This window comes from Esox lucius, chromosome 8, assembly GCF_011004845.1.
Source record: "Esox lucius isolate fEsoLuc1 chromosome 8, fEsoLuc1.pri, whole genome shotgun sequence".
Lineage (NCBI taxonomy): Eukaryota > Metazoa > Chordata > Actinopteri > Esociformes > Esocidae > Esox > Esox lucius.
Genome location: NC_047576.1, coordinates 37,512,933 through 37,531,705, shown reverse-complemented (window position 1 = coordinate 37,531,705; position 18,773 = coordinate 37,512,933). Strand labels below are relative to the sequence as shown.

The following is an 18,773-nucleotide window of genomic DNA, read 5'->3' as shown; positions in this document are numbered from 1 at the left end:
TGCTTTGTAATTAGGAAAACCTGCAAAATCAGCAGTGTATCAAATACTTGTTCTCCCCACTGTACATGTACCCTAAGATCACAAGATGCAAGCCTTCTTATTGTACCTAGAATTTCACATGGCTGGAGGCAGGGCTTTTCCGCCACAGAGCTGCCATTTAAATTGGAAGATGCAGACTGCATCTCAACCTTTGTCTACAAAAGACTCTTCATTAAGTCCTATGATTAAGTTTAGTCCTGGTGTCCTGTTTGACCTAAGGAGGACATGAGAACAAATGACTCGAAGTTATCACTGCCTGACATTCTCCTGGTTGTTTTGCCAATCAGGAGATTGCATTTATTGACCTGCTAGTCTTCTAATTATGCAATAACATTCACTTGGCCGATAAGGCTAGGTTATGTACTTAGAATCTTCAACAGCACAGCCAGAAGAGGACTGGCCACCACTCAGAGTCTGGTTTCTTTCTAGGTTTCTTCCTAATTTTGGACCCTACAAGGGAAGTTTTCCTAGCCACTGTGCATTCAATCTTGTTGCTTTGGGGTTTTAGGCTGGGTGTCTGTAAAATTACTTTGTGACAACCGCTGATGTAAGAAGGGCTTTATAAAATACATTTGACTGATTAATTTTGCGATCCTGTGACTGCACTGGCCACTCATGAACCGTCTTCTTTGTGATCCAGACACCTGAAACTTCGATTTGTCCATCCATATGTTTTTTCCCCAACCTTCCTTTGTCCAGTGTCTGTGTTTGTTTTCCCCATCTAAATATTTTTTATTTTACTGGCCAGAATTGAGATATCGCTTTTTCTTTGTGTTTTGTGGGTACTATTTAATGAATCTGCCAGTTGGCCACTTGTGAGGCGTCTGTTTCTCAAACAAGACACTAATGTATTTGTCCTCTTGCTCAGTTGTGCACCGGGGGCCTTCCACTTTTCTTTCTATTCTGGTTGGTGACAGTTTGTGCTGTTCTGGGAAGGGAGTAGTACACAGCATTTTACGGGATCTTCCGTTTCGTGGCAATTTCTGGCATTCTTAATTTCAGAACCATTTTGGACCTGCAATCAAACCCACAATTGTCTAAAGAAGGAGAGTTTTTAACACCACTAACATAATTGCAAAAGGGTTTTCTAATGATCAATTAGCCTTTTAATAATCAACTTGGATTAGCAAACACAACATGCCATTGGAACAGGAACACAAGAGTGATGGTTGCTGATAATAGGCCTCTGAAAGCGTATGTCGATATTCCATAAAAAATCTGCTGTTTCCAGCTACAATAGCAATTTAAAACATTAACAATGTACACTCACCTAAAGGATTATTAGGAACACCTGTTCAATTTCTCATTAATGCAATCATCTAATCAACCAATCACATGGCAGTTGCTTCAATGCATTTAGAGGTGTGGTCCAGGTCAAGACAATCTCCTGAACTCCAAACTGAATGTCAGAATGGGAAAGAAATGTGATTTAAGCAATTCTGAGCATGGCTTGGTTGTTGGAGCCCGGCGGGCCGGTCTGAGTATTTCACAATCTGCTCAGTTACTGGGATTTTCACGCACAACCATTTCTAGGGTTTACAAAGAATGGTGTGAAAAGGGAAAAACATCCAGTATGCGGCAGTCCTGTGGGCAAAAATGCCTTGTTGATGCTAGAGGTCAGAGGAGAATGGGCCGACTGATTCAAGCTGATAGAAGAGCAACATTGACTGAAATAACCACTCGTTACAACCGAGGTATGCAGCAAAGCATTTGTGAAGCCACAACACGCACAGCCTTGAGGCGGATGGGCTACAACAGCAAAAGACTGTTGCCTGGTCTAATGAGTCTCGATTTCTGTTGAGACATTCAGATGGTAGAGTCAGAATTTGGCATAAACAGAATGAGAACATGGATCCATCATGCCTTGTTACCACTGTGCAGGCTGGTGGTGGTGGTGTAATGGTGTGGGGGATGTTTTCTTGGCACACTTTATGCCCCTTAGTGCCAATTGGGCATTGTTTAAATGCCACGGCCTACCTGAGCATTGTTTCTGACCATGTCCATCCCTTTATGACCACCATGTACCCATCCTCTGATGGCTAATTCCAGCAGGATAATGCACCATGTCACAAAGCTCAAATCATTTCAAATTGGTTTCTTGAACATAACAATGAGTTCACTGTACTGAAATGACCCCCACAGTCACCAGATTTTAACCCAATAGAGCATCTTTGGGATGTGGTGGAACGGGAGCTTGGTGCCCTGGATGTGCATCCCACAAATCTCCATCAACTGCAAGATGCTATCCTATCAATATGGGCCAACATTTCTAAAGAATGCTTTCAGCACCTTGTTGAATCAATGCCACGTAGAATGAAGGCAGTTCTGAAGGCGAAAGGGGGTCAAACACAGTATTAGTATGTAGGTGAGTGTATATACTCTATTTCTGATCAATTTGATGTTATTCTAATGGAGAATAAAATTGCTTTTCTTTCAAAAATAAGGAAATGTCTAACTGTCCCCAAACTTTTGAATGGTAGTGTATTTGCAAGGTAACGCTATCTAAATTTTTTACACAAAGTGTATGGCTCATATTTTAGGATGTTCTAAAGCTGCTGACTTACCTTGAAGGAATATTCCAGTCTGACGAGAAAAGGAAAGCACACCGCCTGCAGTATTCTCTTTTCATTTAGAGTGTGTTCTATCTGCTTCAGCTTCACCACCTGTTAGAGCAACAAGATTCACCGATGTATGTGAAGTTACAGCATATATGAAATGAGAAAGTAATTGTTGAATTTTCTTGAGTACAATTCATAATGTTTGCAAATGTATCCAACAAAAAATATTTTAATGGCTTATAAATGCCTATAGGAATTGACATTAGAGTTTGTAATAAAATATACCTGCCATTTTGAAAGCTTCACCCTCCTCATGATTTTTCCTAAATAGGTTTAAATAACATTGTTCCATTGTCAGAGTTCTAAACTCAGGAAAGCAAAACTATTTAAAATCTATTTATCAGTATTTATTTTACCCTGTTTTCAGACTTAAAATCGCCAATAGCCCATGACACTTAGCATTAGTACCCAAATGATATCCAATTTTGAGCCGAGCCTGCTCACGGAAAAGATTCGGAATGCCTATCAACACCGCTGTTGAGAAATGCTCTCCTGATGCATGGTGGGTCATTTCAAGAAATTTCTTTTAACTTTTTTATTATTATGCTTGCATACAATACAGAGATGACAAACATAACATACGATTTTTAACATTGAAAAAAATGTCATATAAAATGAAATAACAGTATGTACAATGTCATCTGAACATACACAAAGAAAGAAATAAGAGAAATTTGTGTTATAAAAAATGCAATAATTTCACGAGGGTAAGACATGTTATATATTTAGAGTATATAAGTTAAAGTCATTACAGTTTGAAATTGTTTTAATTGCTTTCTTATTTACTGAGGATAAAATAGTGTTAGGTTCAAAAACCCCTTAATGAAGAAAAAAATTGTGTGTCCTGTGACGTCGCCCGGCATGGCGCAGCCGGGGCCCCACCCTGGAGCCAGGCCCGGGGTTGGGGCTCGTTCGCGAGCGCCTGGTGGCCGGGCCTTTCCCCATGGGGCCCGGCCGGGCCCAGCCCGAACGAGCGACATGGGGCCGCCCTCCCGTGGGCTCACCACCCACAGGAGGGACCATAAGGGGCCGGTGCAGAGAGGATCGGGCGGCAGTCGAAGGCGGGGGCCTAGACAACCCGATCCCCGGACACGGAAACTAGCTCTAGGGACGTGGAATGTCACCTCGCTGGCGGGGAAGGAGCCTGAGATGGTGCGTGAGGTTGAGAGGTTCCGACTAGAGGTAGTCGGGATCACCTCTACGCACGGCTTGGGCTCTGGAACCACACTCCTTGAGAGAGGATGGACTCTTCACCACTCTGGAGTTGCCCATGGTGAGAGGCGGCGGGCTGGTGTGGGTTTGCTTATAGCTCCCCAGCTCTGCCGCCATGTGTTGGAGTTTACCCCGGTGAACGAGAGGGTCGTTTCCCTGCGCCTACGGGTCGGGGATAGGTCTCTCACTGTTGTTTGTGCCTACGGGCCGAACGGCAGTGCAGAGTACCCGACCTTCTTGGAGTCTCTGGGAGGGGTGCTGGAAAGTGCTCCGACTGGGGACTCTATCGTTCTACTGGGGGACTTCAACGCCCACGTGGGCAACGACAGTGACACCTGGAGGGGCGTGATTGGGAGGAACGGCCCCCCTGATCTGAACCCGAGTGGTGTTCAGTTATTGGACTTCTGTGCTAGTCACAGTTTGTCCATAACGAACACCATGTTCAAGCATAAGGGTGTCCATCAGTGCACGTGGCACCAGGACACCCTAGGCCGCAGGTCGATGATCGACTTTGTTGTCGTTTCATCTGACCTGCGGCCGTATGTCTTGGACACTCGGGTGAAGAGAGGGGCGGAGCTGTCAACTGATCACCACCTGGTTGTGAGTTGGATCCGATGGCGGGGGAGGAAGCTGGACAGACTCGGCAGGCCCAAGCGTACTGTAAGGGTCTGCTGGGAACGTCTGGCCGAGTCTCCTGTCAGAGAGATCTTTAACTCCCACCTCCGGCAGAGCTTTGACTGGATCCCGAGGCAGGCTGGAGATATTGAGTCCGAGTGGACCATGTTCTCCACCGCCATTGTTGAAGCGGCCGCTCGGAGCTGTGGCCGTAAGGTCTCCGGTGCCTGTCGAGGCGGCAATCCCCGAACCCGGTGGTGGACACTGGAAGTAAGGGATGCTGTCAAGCTGAAGAAGGAGTCCTATCAGGCCTGGTTGGCTTGTGGGACTCCAGAGGCAGCTGACGGGTACCGACAGGCCAAGCGGACTGCAGCCCGGGTGGTTGTGGAGGCAAAAACTCGGGCCTGGGAGGAGTTCGGTGAGGCCATGGAGAAGGACTATCGGCTGGCCTCGAAGAGATTCTGGCAAACCATCCGGCGCCTCAGGAGAGGGAAACAGTGCCCTACCAACGCTGTTTACAGTAGAGGTGGGCAGCTGTTGACCTCAACTGAGGATGTCGTCGGGCGGTGGAAGGAGTACTTCGAGGATCTCCTCAATCCCGCCGTCACGTCTTCCATTGAGGAAGCAGAGGATGAGGGCTCAGAGGTGGACTCGTCCATCACCCGGGCTGAAGTCACCGAGGTGGTTAAGAAACTCCTCGGTGGCAAGGCACCGGGGGTGGATGAGATCCGCCCTGAGTACCTCAAGTCTCTGGATGTTGTGGGGCTGTCTTGGCTGACACGCCTGTGCAACATCGCGTGGCAGTCGGGGACAGTGCCTCTGGGATGGCAGACCGGGGTGGTGGTCCCTCTTTTTAAGAAGGGGGACCGGAGGGTGTGTTCCAACTATAGGGGGATCACACTTCTCAGCCTCCTCGGGAAAGTCTATGCCAGGGTTCTGGAGAGGAGAATACGGCCGATAGTAGAACCTCGGATTCAGGAGGAACAGTGTGGTTTTCGTCCAGGCCGTGGAACACTGGACCAGCTCTATACCCTCTACAGGGTGATGGAGGGTTCATGGGAGTTTGCCCAACCAGTCCACATGTGTTTTGTGGATTTGGAGAAGGCATTCGACTGTGTCCCTCGCGGCATCCTGTGGAGGGTGCTTCGGGAATATGGGGTCCTGGGTCCTTTGCTAAGGGCTGTCAGGTCCCTGTACGACCGAAGCAGGAGCTTGGTCCACATTGCCGGCAGTAAGTCAGACTTGTTCCCTGTGCATGTTGGACTCCGGCAGGGCTGCCCTTTGTCACCGGTTCTGTTCGTAATTTTTATGGACAGAATTTCTAGGCGCAGCCAGGGGCCGGAGGGTGTCAGGTTTGGGGACCACACGATTTCGTCTCTGCTCTTTGCGGATGATGTTGTCGTGTTGGCCCCTTCAAGCCAGGACCTTCAGCATGCACTTGGACGGTTTGCAGCCGAGTGTGAAGCGGTGGGGATGAAAATCAGTACCTCCAAATCCGAGGCCATGGTTCTCAGTCGGAAAAGGGTGGCTTGCCCACTTCAGGTTGGTGGAGAGTGCCTGCCTCAAGTGGAGGAGTTTAAGTATCTAGGGGTCCTGTTCACGAGTGAGGGAAGGATGGAACGGGAGATTGACAGACGGATCGGTGCAGCTTCTGCAGTAATGCGGTCGATGTATCGGTCTGTCGTGGTGAAGAAAGAGCTGAGCCGCAAGGCGAAGCTCTCGATTTACCGGTCAATCTACGTTCCTACTCTCACCTATGGTCATGAGCTTTGGGTCATGACCGAAAGGACAAGATCCCGGATACAGGCGGCCGAAATGAGCTTTCTCCGCAGGGTGGCTGGGCGATCCCTTAGAGATAGGGTGAGAAGCTCGGTCACCCGGGAGGAGCTCAGAGTAGAGCCGCTGCTCCTCCACATCGAGAGGGGTCAGCTGAGGTGGCTTGGGCATCTGTTTCGGATGCCTCCGGAACGCCTTCCTGGGAAGGTGTTCCGGTCCCGTCCCACCGGGAAGAGACCCCGGGGAAGACCTAGGACACGCTGGAGGGACTATGTCTCCCGGCTGGCCTGGGAACGCCTCGGTGTCCCCCCGGAAGAGCTGGAGGAAGTGTCTGGGGAGAGGGAAGTCTGGGCATCCCTGCTTAGACTGCTGCCCCCGCGACCCGGCCCCGGATAAGCGGAAGATGATGCAAAAAAAAAAAAAAAAAAAAATAGTGTTAAGGTACATTTTGAATTCTTTCAAAAAAACAATACAAATTTGTTTGTTATAAGTGAATTTACATTTATGGATATAAAATTTGCCAATAAAATAAATTAATAACGAAACAGGCCTTTGTTTTATTGGGGTCAGAATGAAAGTATCCAAAAATAAGATCTTTAAAGTTTACTGAAATATCTTGCTGGATATTATCTTTAATATATATTTCTATATTTTTCCATAGTTGTTCAGTATAGTAACATGACCAAAACAGATGAGAAACAGTTTCTGTATGAACTTGGCAAAATGAGCATCAATATTACTCTTATATTTAATCATGAAACTTTTAACAGGGTAACATTTATTTATTATTTTGAAGGACACTTCTTTTACTTTATTAGTTAGAAAATATTTCTGCTGTAAGGACCAAATCTTTTTCCAATTTACATTTTTAAATAAATTATTCCAGTAAGAGATTGCAGGGGAAACAGAAACGATATTTTCAAGAAAAAGGGATCTAACTTGATTATTTCTATCATTTTCGGTTGGCTCAGGAAAAGTAGTAATTATAGTAGGAGAATCATTGCAGTTTTTAAAGAGGATACAGATTCCTGTTGGTATTGCCCCCATGACTACGACAAACTCTTTAGGTGTAACTGACATATTGTATTTAGAAGAAATTCTGTGTAAGTCATTAAAAAACCTTGGTTGTTAAATAGCTGACGTACAAGAGTAAGCCGTTATCAAACCATTTATCAAAAAATAAAGATCTATTTTTGTATAAAATATTTTGATTATTCCAAATAAAGAATTTATGGGGGGTGAGATTGCGTTTGTATATTATAGCCCGTGCCAAAAGTACCTGTTGGTGAAACTTTGATAGTTTGATGGGTACTTTTGAAATGTTGTAATTGCACATCAATAAAAATCTTATACCCCCAATATGTGAAAAAGCTTGTTGTGGGAAGATATTCCAGATGGAGTCTTGATTTTTCAAATATCGATGAAGCCAATTCATTTTAAAAGTATAATTTAAAGAACTAAAATCAATCAAATTTAAACCACCTTTGTTATAATTGTTTAGAATAACTGATTTTCTTCATATAGTGGTTTTTATTTTTCCAGACAAAATCTGTCAGATCTCTATCAATCAATTTACATGTGGACTTATCAACATAAAGAGATTGGGCTGCATAAGAGAGACGAGAAAGTCCCTCGACCTTGGTTAGCAAAACTCTTCCTTTAATAGATAGATCCCTTTGAAGCCAGCAATTAAGTTTTTTCTTTGTTTTAGCAATAATCTGATTAAAATTTGTTTGGCATCTATTTTTATCTTTAGTTACTTCAATACCAAGATATTTTACAGTGCTTTTAACAGCAATACCACAAACTGAAGAAACATTGCAATTTTTAATGGGCAATAATTCACATTTATCATTATTCAGACTTAGACCAGAAGCTCTAGAGAATGATTGAAGGATATTTAAGGCTACAGGGACTTGAGAGGAGTCTTCTAAAAACAACGCTGTGAGTAGTTAGTGTAGGGTATATTGTGTCAGAATGGTGATTTATGGCCCTGGGGGGCGGGACTTCCATATTGATGTGACAGGTGGGCGGGACATCCGGTTTGTAGGGTGGGACTTCCGGTATGACGTATGTTAGGGTGGGACTTCCGGTATGACGTATGTTAAGGTGGGACTTCCGGTATGACGTATGTTAGGGTGGGACTTCAGGAGTGACGTATGCATGTCCGGTGACTTTGTGATTTATGATTACATTGATGTGTCAGTGTTTGATGTTTTACAACGCCTGATGAGCAAACCAGACTAGTGTTATAACAGGTGGGTTATGTTTGATGATTAACAAATGGGGCTTAGGGTTCTGGAATGTTAAATTCCCAGGCAGTAAATAAGTGTTGTGTCAGCGGTAAGGTGTTTGGTGTTAAACAAAAGGGGGCCAGGGTTCCAATGCCTTGTGGTACAGATGTAAACTTCCATGTTTTTGCAATGTGGTTGTAACATGGTGTTTTTCCACAAACACGGAGTTACACGTGAGAGACGTGTTTTTCTGTAAGATATAAAGAAGGGGATGGGACGGGACTTACGAGTTTGGACAGTTTTCAGCCCAACATTCCTTTTAACAAGAGATGGGCTTCAAGGTTATATCTGCCCAGTAGTAATGGTCCCTAAATAACCACTAATACAAACTGTAGTATATGCAGGTTAGAAACCATCCCGTGACTCACGGTTTGTAGTCCAACACAGCATTACAGCAAACTAACATCGCATGAGCAATGCTATTATTTTGAAGGAGCTTCCATGGCCCAGGGCCAACCACAAATTTCGCAAAGGTGGATTGTGTCGCGGTTGGGGGTTTTAAAATATTATATATAATATTATAAATAAAAACAAGTGTATGTATGAGTTTTGTAATAAAAATGGTTGTTTAAGTCAGCATTAACTTCTAAGTTGCATTATAAGGCAAAACGTTACAAAGTTACCAGCAAGGTCGCGTATAAATTTGCATGAACAACGGGGAATCGTTGACAGGTAAGGATAGGTTATTTCAGGTAATTCAAAACATTCGTAAAGGCGTCTTTTGAAATTGTACAACAGAGATCAACGCAAGATTGTTTTCTACACATTGGTAGAAATGTTTAATAATAGGCAACGTTGGTTAAAAAAAAATACTATAGTGTTTGTGTTAGTATGGGGTTATGCTGTCACTTCCGGGTGAAGATGTGCTGCATTCTCTTAATGACCAACTCGTGAAATCTGATTTTGTATTGCTGTATTATGGTCCTGTGTTTGTTAAATGTTGAACTGATTAATGGCGATATGGTGACAATAGCAAGCGTTTATATGTAAGCAGATGAGTTTATCGTTAATATATACAATTCTATTAACGAGAACGGCTGTTCTACCAGAAAGGATATAGCAATATATTTGGTTGCCAAATGGCTACAAAAATCAGAACTAAATAGTTAAGTTTTATCCTGAATTTGTATCATTGCAGCATGTATAGTTCTAACACAAATTGAATCTAACGTGAAGAATGATGACATGTAACCAATGACAAAGTTAAGAGGCGTGACTTGCTGGAGGAGCCCCGGCTGCGATGTGAAGACAGTAACTAAACCCTGCAGCATCCACAAAAGACAGCTGGTGTTTCAAGCGTGGAGTATATCGTTTCTGTTGTAAGTACAAGTTATTTTATTTGAAGTAATTTATTTGAATTGTGATGCAACTTTTTAAGAATTTGTAAATCAATTTTACGATTGCGCAATCCATTCATTTTTAGCTGTCTTTCATATTGCCTGTTTAAATCTCCGGTTTAGGTTGAGCGGATTTGAACACCGACCGTGTTTGGTAAACACATTTTTGGACCTCCAAGTCTTGGTAAGTAGACTTTTGACATTATTGTTAATCAGCTTTAATTACCTGTATATGCTTGTTAATCCTATTTGTATTTAGTTCAAGTGACCGGCATCTGTGTCAGTTGGACCGGGTGGTCAGACTGTGATCTTACACAACCTGAGCAGATACTTTGTGTAAGTTTAATTATTTACAGATATTTTTAGTCTTGTTCTAAAGTGTTATTATTAATTATGACTATGCATACTGACCATTGGTACAACATTCTATATTCCAACAGATTGAGGACAGCCGGGTGATGATACAAAGTACATTACCACAATGGGGTCAGTTACGGACACCCTTCCTTGTGGCTGCACAGCGTGAGGGAATTTTTGTTTTCTTTCAGGCTTGAAAGCTGAAGGTAATACAGCGAACTCTTCAAAACTGTGCTGTATGTAAATGTATGTTTGAGTTAGAATATTTAAATCTGAAAAGTGGATTGTTATTTATACGTTAAACCAGAGAAATGGCGAAAGATAATGCTAACGACAGTCCAGACACGGAACAGCCAACAACCTCTACAAATAATCAATCGACCATTCCCCAAAATACAAATGAACCAACCGCTACTTTGTTACACAGCGATGCGCACAATAATCCTCAGATACAAGGCTTGTTAACCGAGCTTAGTAGCCCCCATTTTTCACACGATCTAGTTGACACTCCTTCGAGCTCTCTGATGCAAACTCAGTGCAGTGATGGCGATGTTAGAGTTATACAGCGTAATGCGTTTGACAATGTTGAATTACGACAGTTGATAAATTGACAAAATACTGGTGAAGTTGGTGATTTTGGCACATTCTACGCAAGTATTATGGCAGGCTTGGATACTTTGATTGTTAGAGCCTCAGACTTTGTACAAGGGCCTGGTGATCGTCTGCAGATTGAGTTGATTGGTGAATCTCTGATAGATCCCGTACATGTGACCATGAGAGCGGATGAATATAATGAACGCACGTTTGGTAATTAACTTGAAAGTGTTATGCAGAGTAATGCCGAGATTATGATTGATGAATCACTAGAACTGGTGGTACAAATTGTCAAAAACCGTGAGGGTGGTGCCCCGCGACGTAAAGCTCAAACATTGTTGATAGATCAGATTATCAATAAAAAAAGAAGACATTTATATGTGGCTGTGAATAATGATTCTACGTGTTTTTCTGTTTGTTTGATGGGTATGTTGAACCCGCAGTACACATATCCCGAGGCCCTGGTTAGTGGTCGTGAGCTACATAAGGGGGCTGGTTTAGCGTTAGATGAATGTGTGTCATTCACAGATATGGTTCGGTTTGAAGAAATGACAGGGTGTAAAATAGTTGTCTTTCACCGAACACGGGATGGTCACTTTACCAAGTTTCAAAACAGCGAGGAAACCCACCCTAGAACTGTCTTTATGTACTTACACGATAACCATTTCTACGGTATCATGAATCTGATGGGTTTTCTGGGTGTGTCTTATGTTTGTGACTGGTGCTATACCGGTTTCAACACACGTGGTGATCATGGTTGTAAACATAGCTGTAGTGTCTGTCTTCATGAAGATTGTCATACCCAACCCCGTAACACAAAGCAGTGCCTTGACTGTAAACGGATATGTTATTCAGATTTTTGTTATAGCCAGCATAAACGTTTTGAAGCACCACAAAAGTGTGGATCGTTGGGTTAGCAGGTGACCAGAAGAAATACTGTGTCGATTGTGGTCGCTATTACAATGTCAGTATTACCAACTATAAAGCACTCCGGTGCATTGCTAACATGTGCCCCAATTGTAATGTGGATCTGGCTTTTGAAATGAATCATCAGTGTTTTAAAAAACCCTCCAAGCCCGAGGACCCCAGTGAGCGCTACATATTTTATGATTTTGAGACTATTGCCAATCCAGTGAATGGTGTACACACTGCAAATTTTGTGTGTGCAATAAGCTTTGATAACAAGACGTGGTGTTCAGCCGGAGATGGTTGTGTCACTGCTTTTTTTCAAAAGTTTAGGCAACCGAAATATAATGACTACACATTTATAGCACACAACTCTAAAGGTTTCGATGGTTACATCTTGATGCAGTACCTTGCTAAAAATGGTATTGGCACGACACTTATTGCTAATGGTAGCAAGCTCATGATTTTTACAGACAGCACATTCAATCAGAGATACATTGATAGTCATTGCTTTCTACCTATGAAGCTGTCAGCCTTGCCACGTGCTATGGGTTTTAAGGATTCGAAAAAGGCTACTTTCCTTACAAATTTAACATCAAGGAGAATGAGAACTATGTTGGCCCCATCCAGAACCGCATCACTATGGTGTGAATACCATGATGGCTAAAGAAAAAGATAAGTTTTGGCAATGGTATGCAACTGTTTCCGCAGACCCCTTTGTCATGCAGGATGAAATAAAGGCTTACTGTGTGAATGATGTGGTCATCTTGAGAGAGGGTTGTATGCCCTACAGACTCGAGTTCCTGGAATGTGGTGGTGTTGACCCATTCCGGTCAATTACAATTGCTTCGGCTTGCATGAAAGTCTTTTGCAACAGATTCCTCACCAAGGACACCATTGCATTGGTCCCCTCAGACAACTAGAACCGTTGTCAGAAGACATTCTCAAACAGCTCAATCCAGTGGCTTGAATATGTGGCCTCCGATGAGAATATATCAATACAGCACGCCCTGAACAGGGGTGAAGTGAAAATCGGTGCCTACTACGTTGATGGATATGCTGAACGCGATGGTTTTAGCATGGTCTATGAATTTCTATGTTGTTTCTGGCACGGTCACCCAAAGTGTCATTGTTCAACAAGCATCAATCCAATGACAAAGATTCAGTATGGGTTGATGCACCAGCAATGGTTGACAAAGCTAGAGGCTTTGAAAGAACAACACAACGTACATGTTCAATACATATGGGAGTGTGAGTGGAACCGGCTTAAAAACACATCCGCAGATGTCAAAGCTTTCTTGGGTTCTCCAGAGCGCCTTGACCCTCGGGATGCTCTTTTTGGTGGTCGTACTAATGCGATTCATCTGAAGTTTACGGCTCGAGAAGGGGAGACTATTCAGTATAACGATGTCGGTAGTCTTTACCCATTCTGCAACAAGACAAAGACTTATCCGATTGGGCATCCAGACATAATCTTTCGAGATTTCAAACCACTAGACAACTACTTTGGTATTGTTAAGGCTACAGTGTGTCCACCGAAAGGCCTTTATCACCCCGTTTTACCACACAGGGTTGGTGGTAAGCTGTTCTTTCCATTGTGTAGATTATGTGCAGAGTCTGAAAACCAGGTAACTGATTGTTCACATACTGATTCAGAAAGATCTTTAACCGGTACCTGGGTTTCTATTGAGCTGGTTAAGGCTGTTGAGAAAGGTTATCGCATTGTGAAAATATTTGAAGTCTGGGATTTCACCAGGACATCAGATGATCTTTTTGCAGATTACATGAGAACATTCCTGAAGCACAAGCAGGAAGCTAGTGGCTTCCCACCATCTGTGGTTGACGATGAGGCTAAAGACCGGTATATCCGTGAATATCATGAAAAGGAGGGTGTGCAGCTTGACAAGGAAAACATTGTTGTAAACAGTGCTAGGCGATCTTTAGCTAAATTGGCAATGAATAGTCTTTGGGGTAAGATGGGTGAGCGGACTAACCTTAGGAACACAATGTTAATTACAGATCCGGAGGAGTTTAGCCACTACCTTTTTTCCAGTGAAATAGATGTTGGTTATTTCTCGTTCATCTCAGACACTGTTGCGATGGTACAGTGGCGTTACACAAAACAGACACCAATCAAACCACGTAACGGCAACATTTTTATTGCCGCGTTCACAACCGCTTATGCTAGACTCGAGTTGTATTCACTCTTGGAGAAGTTGGATAGACGTGTACTCTACACAGACACTGATTCCGTGATCTTTGTCACACGCCATGGGGATTGGGTCCCCCCACTGGACCCGTTCTTGGGTGACTTGACCGATGAGTTACCGGATGGTGACAGCATAGCTCAATTTGTTAGTGGTGGGCCAAAGACATATGGTTACTAAACCGTTAAAGGTCTGACCTGTCTCAAAGCAAAAGGCATTACGCTCAACAGCTACAACACAGCCATTGTTAATTTGGAGACGCTGACACGACTGGTTGACAACTTTGTACGGGGTGAGGGCGGTGATGAGGATCATGTCCTTGCTAATGCAGACACAATTGCTAGAGATAAAAGAACATTCACGTTGAAAAACCGAGTAGTGTCTAAGCGTTTCAGAGTTGTGTACAACAAGCGTGTACTGCTCCCTGATTACAGCACAAGGCCTTATGGGTACTAAACCACAGTCTACATGGCTGATAGCGCTCCGGCGCCACGCCGGATTTCCGGCGTACAGATGTGTCTGCGAAAAAAAAAAAAAAAATCAGTTTCGCGTTCGCGTGATCTGACAATTCCCAAGATCTGAGTGGCGCTTTCACTAAACCACACCAGTAAGCCTACTTCAGCCAATCGGTAATAGGGTAGGGGCTGGTCTTGGGTTTTGGCCAATCAGATTGATTCAGCTGTCACTCCACGTGCGAATTTGTTTTGTTTCCCACACTGGCAGCTCGAAACGCGAAAAGTCATGGAGCGCAACTTTATGAAGCCAGGGGAAGACCCCAAACTCGTCGATAAAGGCATAAAGAATAAATGGCGCTGGTCTTGGATAGAGGAGGTGGGTAGAGACGAAAAGCCCTTTGGAAGCTGGTGTCAAAAACTCCGGCAAGCAGGAGCATGTTTCTGCACTTTGTGCGCAAGGAAAATATTATATGGTACTAGCGGGGAAAAAGTGCTGCCACGGCACGAGTTAGACCCTAGTCATCAAGCAGCTGTCCGAACAATTCAACACACCTCACGTTTGCCGGGGGCAACAGCCACAGCAGATATCCGAGCCTCGATGACCGATCGCGTGGCTGATTTAAAAATTCGCTTGTGCTCCTTCATTGCCGAGTTTGATCTGTCGTTTACAATCGCTCGTCCACTCGTCACTTTCTGTCAGAAAGTTTCTTCCCACTCTTTCAAGGCCAATCCAAAGCATCATCTGCACTGTCACCTAACACGTTGAAAAGGAAAGGTTCTGCTAACCAAAAAACCTGTTCAAAAAGGAAAAGGGGAAAATATTTTCTGTAGTAAACTGTATTTGCTTATTTTTATTTATTTCTCACTGTTTTTCAGTTCTTGAAGCACTTTAAATTATTGCCAATTGTGTTCTTAATAGCAAATGGTTTTGAATAAACAAATTGAGTGTTGTATTACAAACGGTTTTGTTGCACTGTAACTGTTTAAAAAATATATTTAATATAAATGGTGCATTTTTCAGAAAAATGTATATCTCCTTGTTCATGCCCTTAAGTCAGTGGTTGGGTTACTAATCAATAGTTTACTTTTGAGTATTATAATTGCCACCCACTGACCTTTCTTAATATGGCTGTAGTATCTGTAGTCTCAGTATGCTATACAAGCAATAAGTATGCAGGTAAGTGACTGTATAAATAAGTAAGATAAGTAAAAGCAGGGATGGATTAAAGAACAGGCCCAGGGTCCCAGGAGCTCTGGTGCTCTACAAAAAGATGCTACTGTAATATAGGCTTGTATTGGGTTTGTTCATCTCATGTCTGAATGATGTCCATTTATATCCACAAAAGTCACCAGAATCTATAATATTTAATAATAATTTAAGGCACTATTTATCAAAATGTTCTTCCAGGGGAGCACACCCCTGGATCCCGCTTGACAGTTATGTTGATCAGGGCATATATCTTGGCTTAGAGGCCCGCTTACCTCCCAGGGAAAAAAAGTTCAGGCTCAGGATTTTTTTCTACTATCACCCCTGAGTCTAGGATGGATAGCGGTTTTGACCCGCGACTACAACACCCGTTCAGCTGTGTCATTAGTGGCCCCAGTAACTCTGGTAAAACATATTTTGTGAAGATGTTGTTGGATAATGCAGAGGTTGTATTCTCCAAAGAAATTAAAAATATCGTCTGGGTTTATTCATGTTGGCAACCGCTGTATGACGAACTGTTGAAAGTAAGGGAAATACATTTCATAGAAGGTCTACCAACATCGCTGTGTGATGACAATCTGCTACCGATTCAGAAAAACAACCTTTTAATTATTGACGATTTAATGAAAAGTGCATCAGAGAGTTTGGAGAGTTTTCACACAATATTCACACCACCGTAACCTGAGTGCAATTTACCTCGTCCAAAACATGTTTGTTAAAGGTAAATCTAGTAGAACTATTAACTTGAACACAAACTACCTCATCTTGTTTAAAAATCCCGCGACATTCAGCAGATTAGTATTTTAGGCAGACAGATATACCCCGGTCTTTCTCGATTCTTCATGGAGAGTTTTAAAGATGCAACACATCCGCCTTTTGGTTATTTACTTATGGACTTTAAAGCTAAAACACCAGAAGACTACCGTCTGAGAACAGGGTGATTTTCAGGGGATTGGCCTGTCGTGTACGTTCCTAAGAAAGTTTGATCATGTCTAAACGCATTCGTAGAAATTTACCACTTTTGAAAATGATATTTAAGGCACCGGCAAGTCAACGAAAAGTTATTTTAGAATCAGCATCCACCGACCTCATTCTATCACTCTGTGAAATAGCGCTTAATCTAAGGCGCGGTAATATACCCTTAACCAAGTCGCAGCTCTGAAAAGTAAAGAGACAAAAAGCCAAAATTATATACATGTCTAGAAAGAACACTTCAGTTGCAAGGAAAAGAAAAACCATCAACCAATCTGGAGGTTTTCTACTGCCGTTACTAAGCGTTGCAGTTCCATTCTTAACCAGTCTAATTGCATCGAGACAGGGTTAAACAACATGGAGCATGCTCAGAAAATGTTTCTGGTGCCACAACATCAGTTAGAAAAACTGCGAGAATCCAAAACGACTAGCACCGATGTAAGACAATCTGTTGAGAATGATTTGGACTCATCGATTCGCAATATACTGTTGAAGCCTGATATGGATTTACATGAGAAAGCTAAAAGATACTCTGCCATTTTACAAAGATTTTTGACTGTTGTGCGCCAGGGGGAGCTTGATACAAACACTCTGACTTTAAGTCTACCCGGGTCTGAGACCGGGACTGCTGTAGTAAACGTGACTGAGACTAAGCAAACTGTTGACCGAAATGTTGACCTTGTTGATGAAATTTTGGATAATGTGCCTGTGAAGCGTAGAAAGAATGTTGAATATATTCTTAATAGAATGCACAGGTCTAAAGATTTGACTTCATGGAATTCAAATGGTGAATTAGTTTTCAAAGGAGAGATAATCAAGGGCTCGCACCTATTGGATCTTGTTAAAAGTGTGACAGCTACCAATAAAATTGCTGACGATAGAAGACCGTTGGGGTGGGGTGTGTTTTTAGAGGCCATGGCATGTCTCAAAATGCCTTTTACAACTATTCCAAATGCGCATGTAAGACGTAAAATCAATTTGTATAAACAAAAGTCTGGTGACACAATGGATGATTTAGCCACACCACCAGCAACTGGTTTTCAAACAACCAAAGCTTTCTTTGAACCTCATACCACGTAGAGCACGGGCTAAATAGAGGGGTTAACAGGGCACAGGTGTTCAATATTCAGGTGATTGGGATCTGGAGTGTTGGGTGCGTTCATGCGTGCTGGGAAGTGAACCGGTGGCAGGTGCGGAGCGTGGCGGGGAGGAGTTGGACCGGGAGTGACGGGAAGACCTCACAGTTGAAACCAGGTCCTGTACTTGTTTTGAACTGTATTCCACATTCTCACAGGTTTTCAGAAAGGCCTTGATTGACTTGGGAAAATGCCATCATCCGTTATGTAAATAGCAAGCCAGTGCTCCCCAGGTTGATTGCTTGGGTGTGTATTAACAATCATTATTGATGCAACATCTCGGACAGGCAACCTAGGTAGTTGGTCACTTGCCAGCACACCATAGAAATGGGTCCTAGATGAAAATTGGTTCACCACACTGGTCAACTCTGCGGTATTCATTTCCACACAGTTCTCCTAATAGTAGTCAACCATGACTTGTCGCCGGTTTGACACTTCGATAATGGAGTCAAAGATTGAATAAACAACTAAATTAATTGTGTGGGGTAGTGGTTGTCTGAACCTCATCTCAAGTCGTACATTCCCTGACTTGATCAAGGATATGTGTTGACCACATTCCTCGTCTGACGCGCAGTTGAATGCATAAAGGGCATAGCCGTGTAAGAAGTCCGACCTGTCAGTAGCCAAGGCTTGGTCCTTTAGATGTTTTCCTGAAGCTAAGGCCAATTGGTAAAATTCACGCACTGCTGACCCTGTTGTGTAATTTGGTTGGAATGGTTTGCTAGGAAATTGCTGACCATCTACATACATAGCCATAAACTCCAAATTATAATGTTTGAAATTAAATGGATTCTTTGTGTAACTTCCGGTCAAACGGTCATTGTCCACCAATCCGATTACAATACATTTTGGCAGAGGTCCTAAAAATAGGTTTTCCTGGTTACAAACACGACCCCCAGCCGGTAAACTAAATGTCTTCATACACACTCTTTCAATTGGGTACTTGGCATTGGTTGAGAGTAGCGCTTGAGCGTGTCCAAGTTTCACGGCTGGCGAAACAGACACTTTCTTGACAAATAGTGATGCTGATAGTATATGCAAACGATAA

The 18,773-nt window shown here is 43.1% G+C and overlaps 1 protein-coding gene across 2 annotated transcripts in view; it reads right to left on the bottom strand.

Moving 5' to 3' along the window:
- prkacba (protein kinase, cAMP-dependent, catalytic, beta a) overlaps positions 1–18,773 on the bottom strand; it is a 207,692-nt gene that overhangs the window by 87,218 nt on the left and 101,701 nt on the right. For both annotated transcript variants that reach the window (XM_029121453.2, XM_029121454.2), the window contains exon 4: positions 2,604–2,702. In XM_029121453.2, the coding sequence (XP_028977286.1) occupies positions 2,604–2,702 (99 nt within the window). The remainder of the gene's footprint in view (positions 1–2,603; positions 2,703–18,773) is intronic.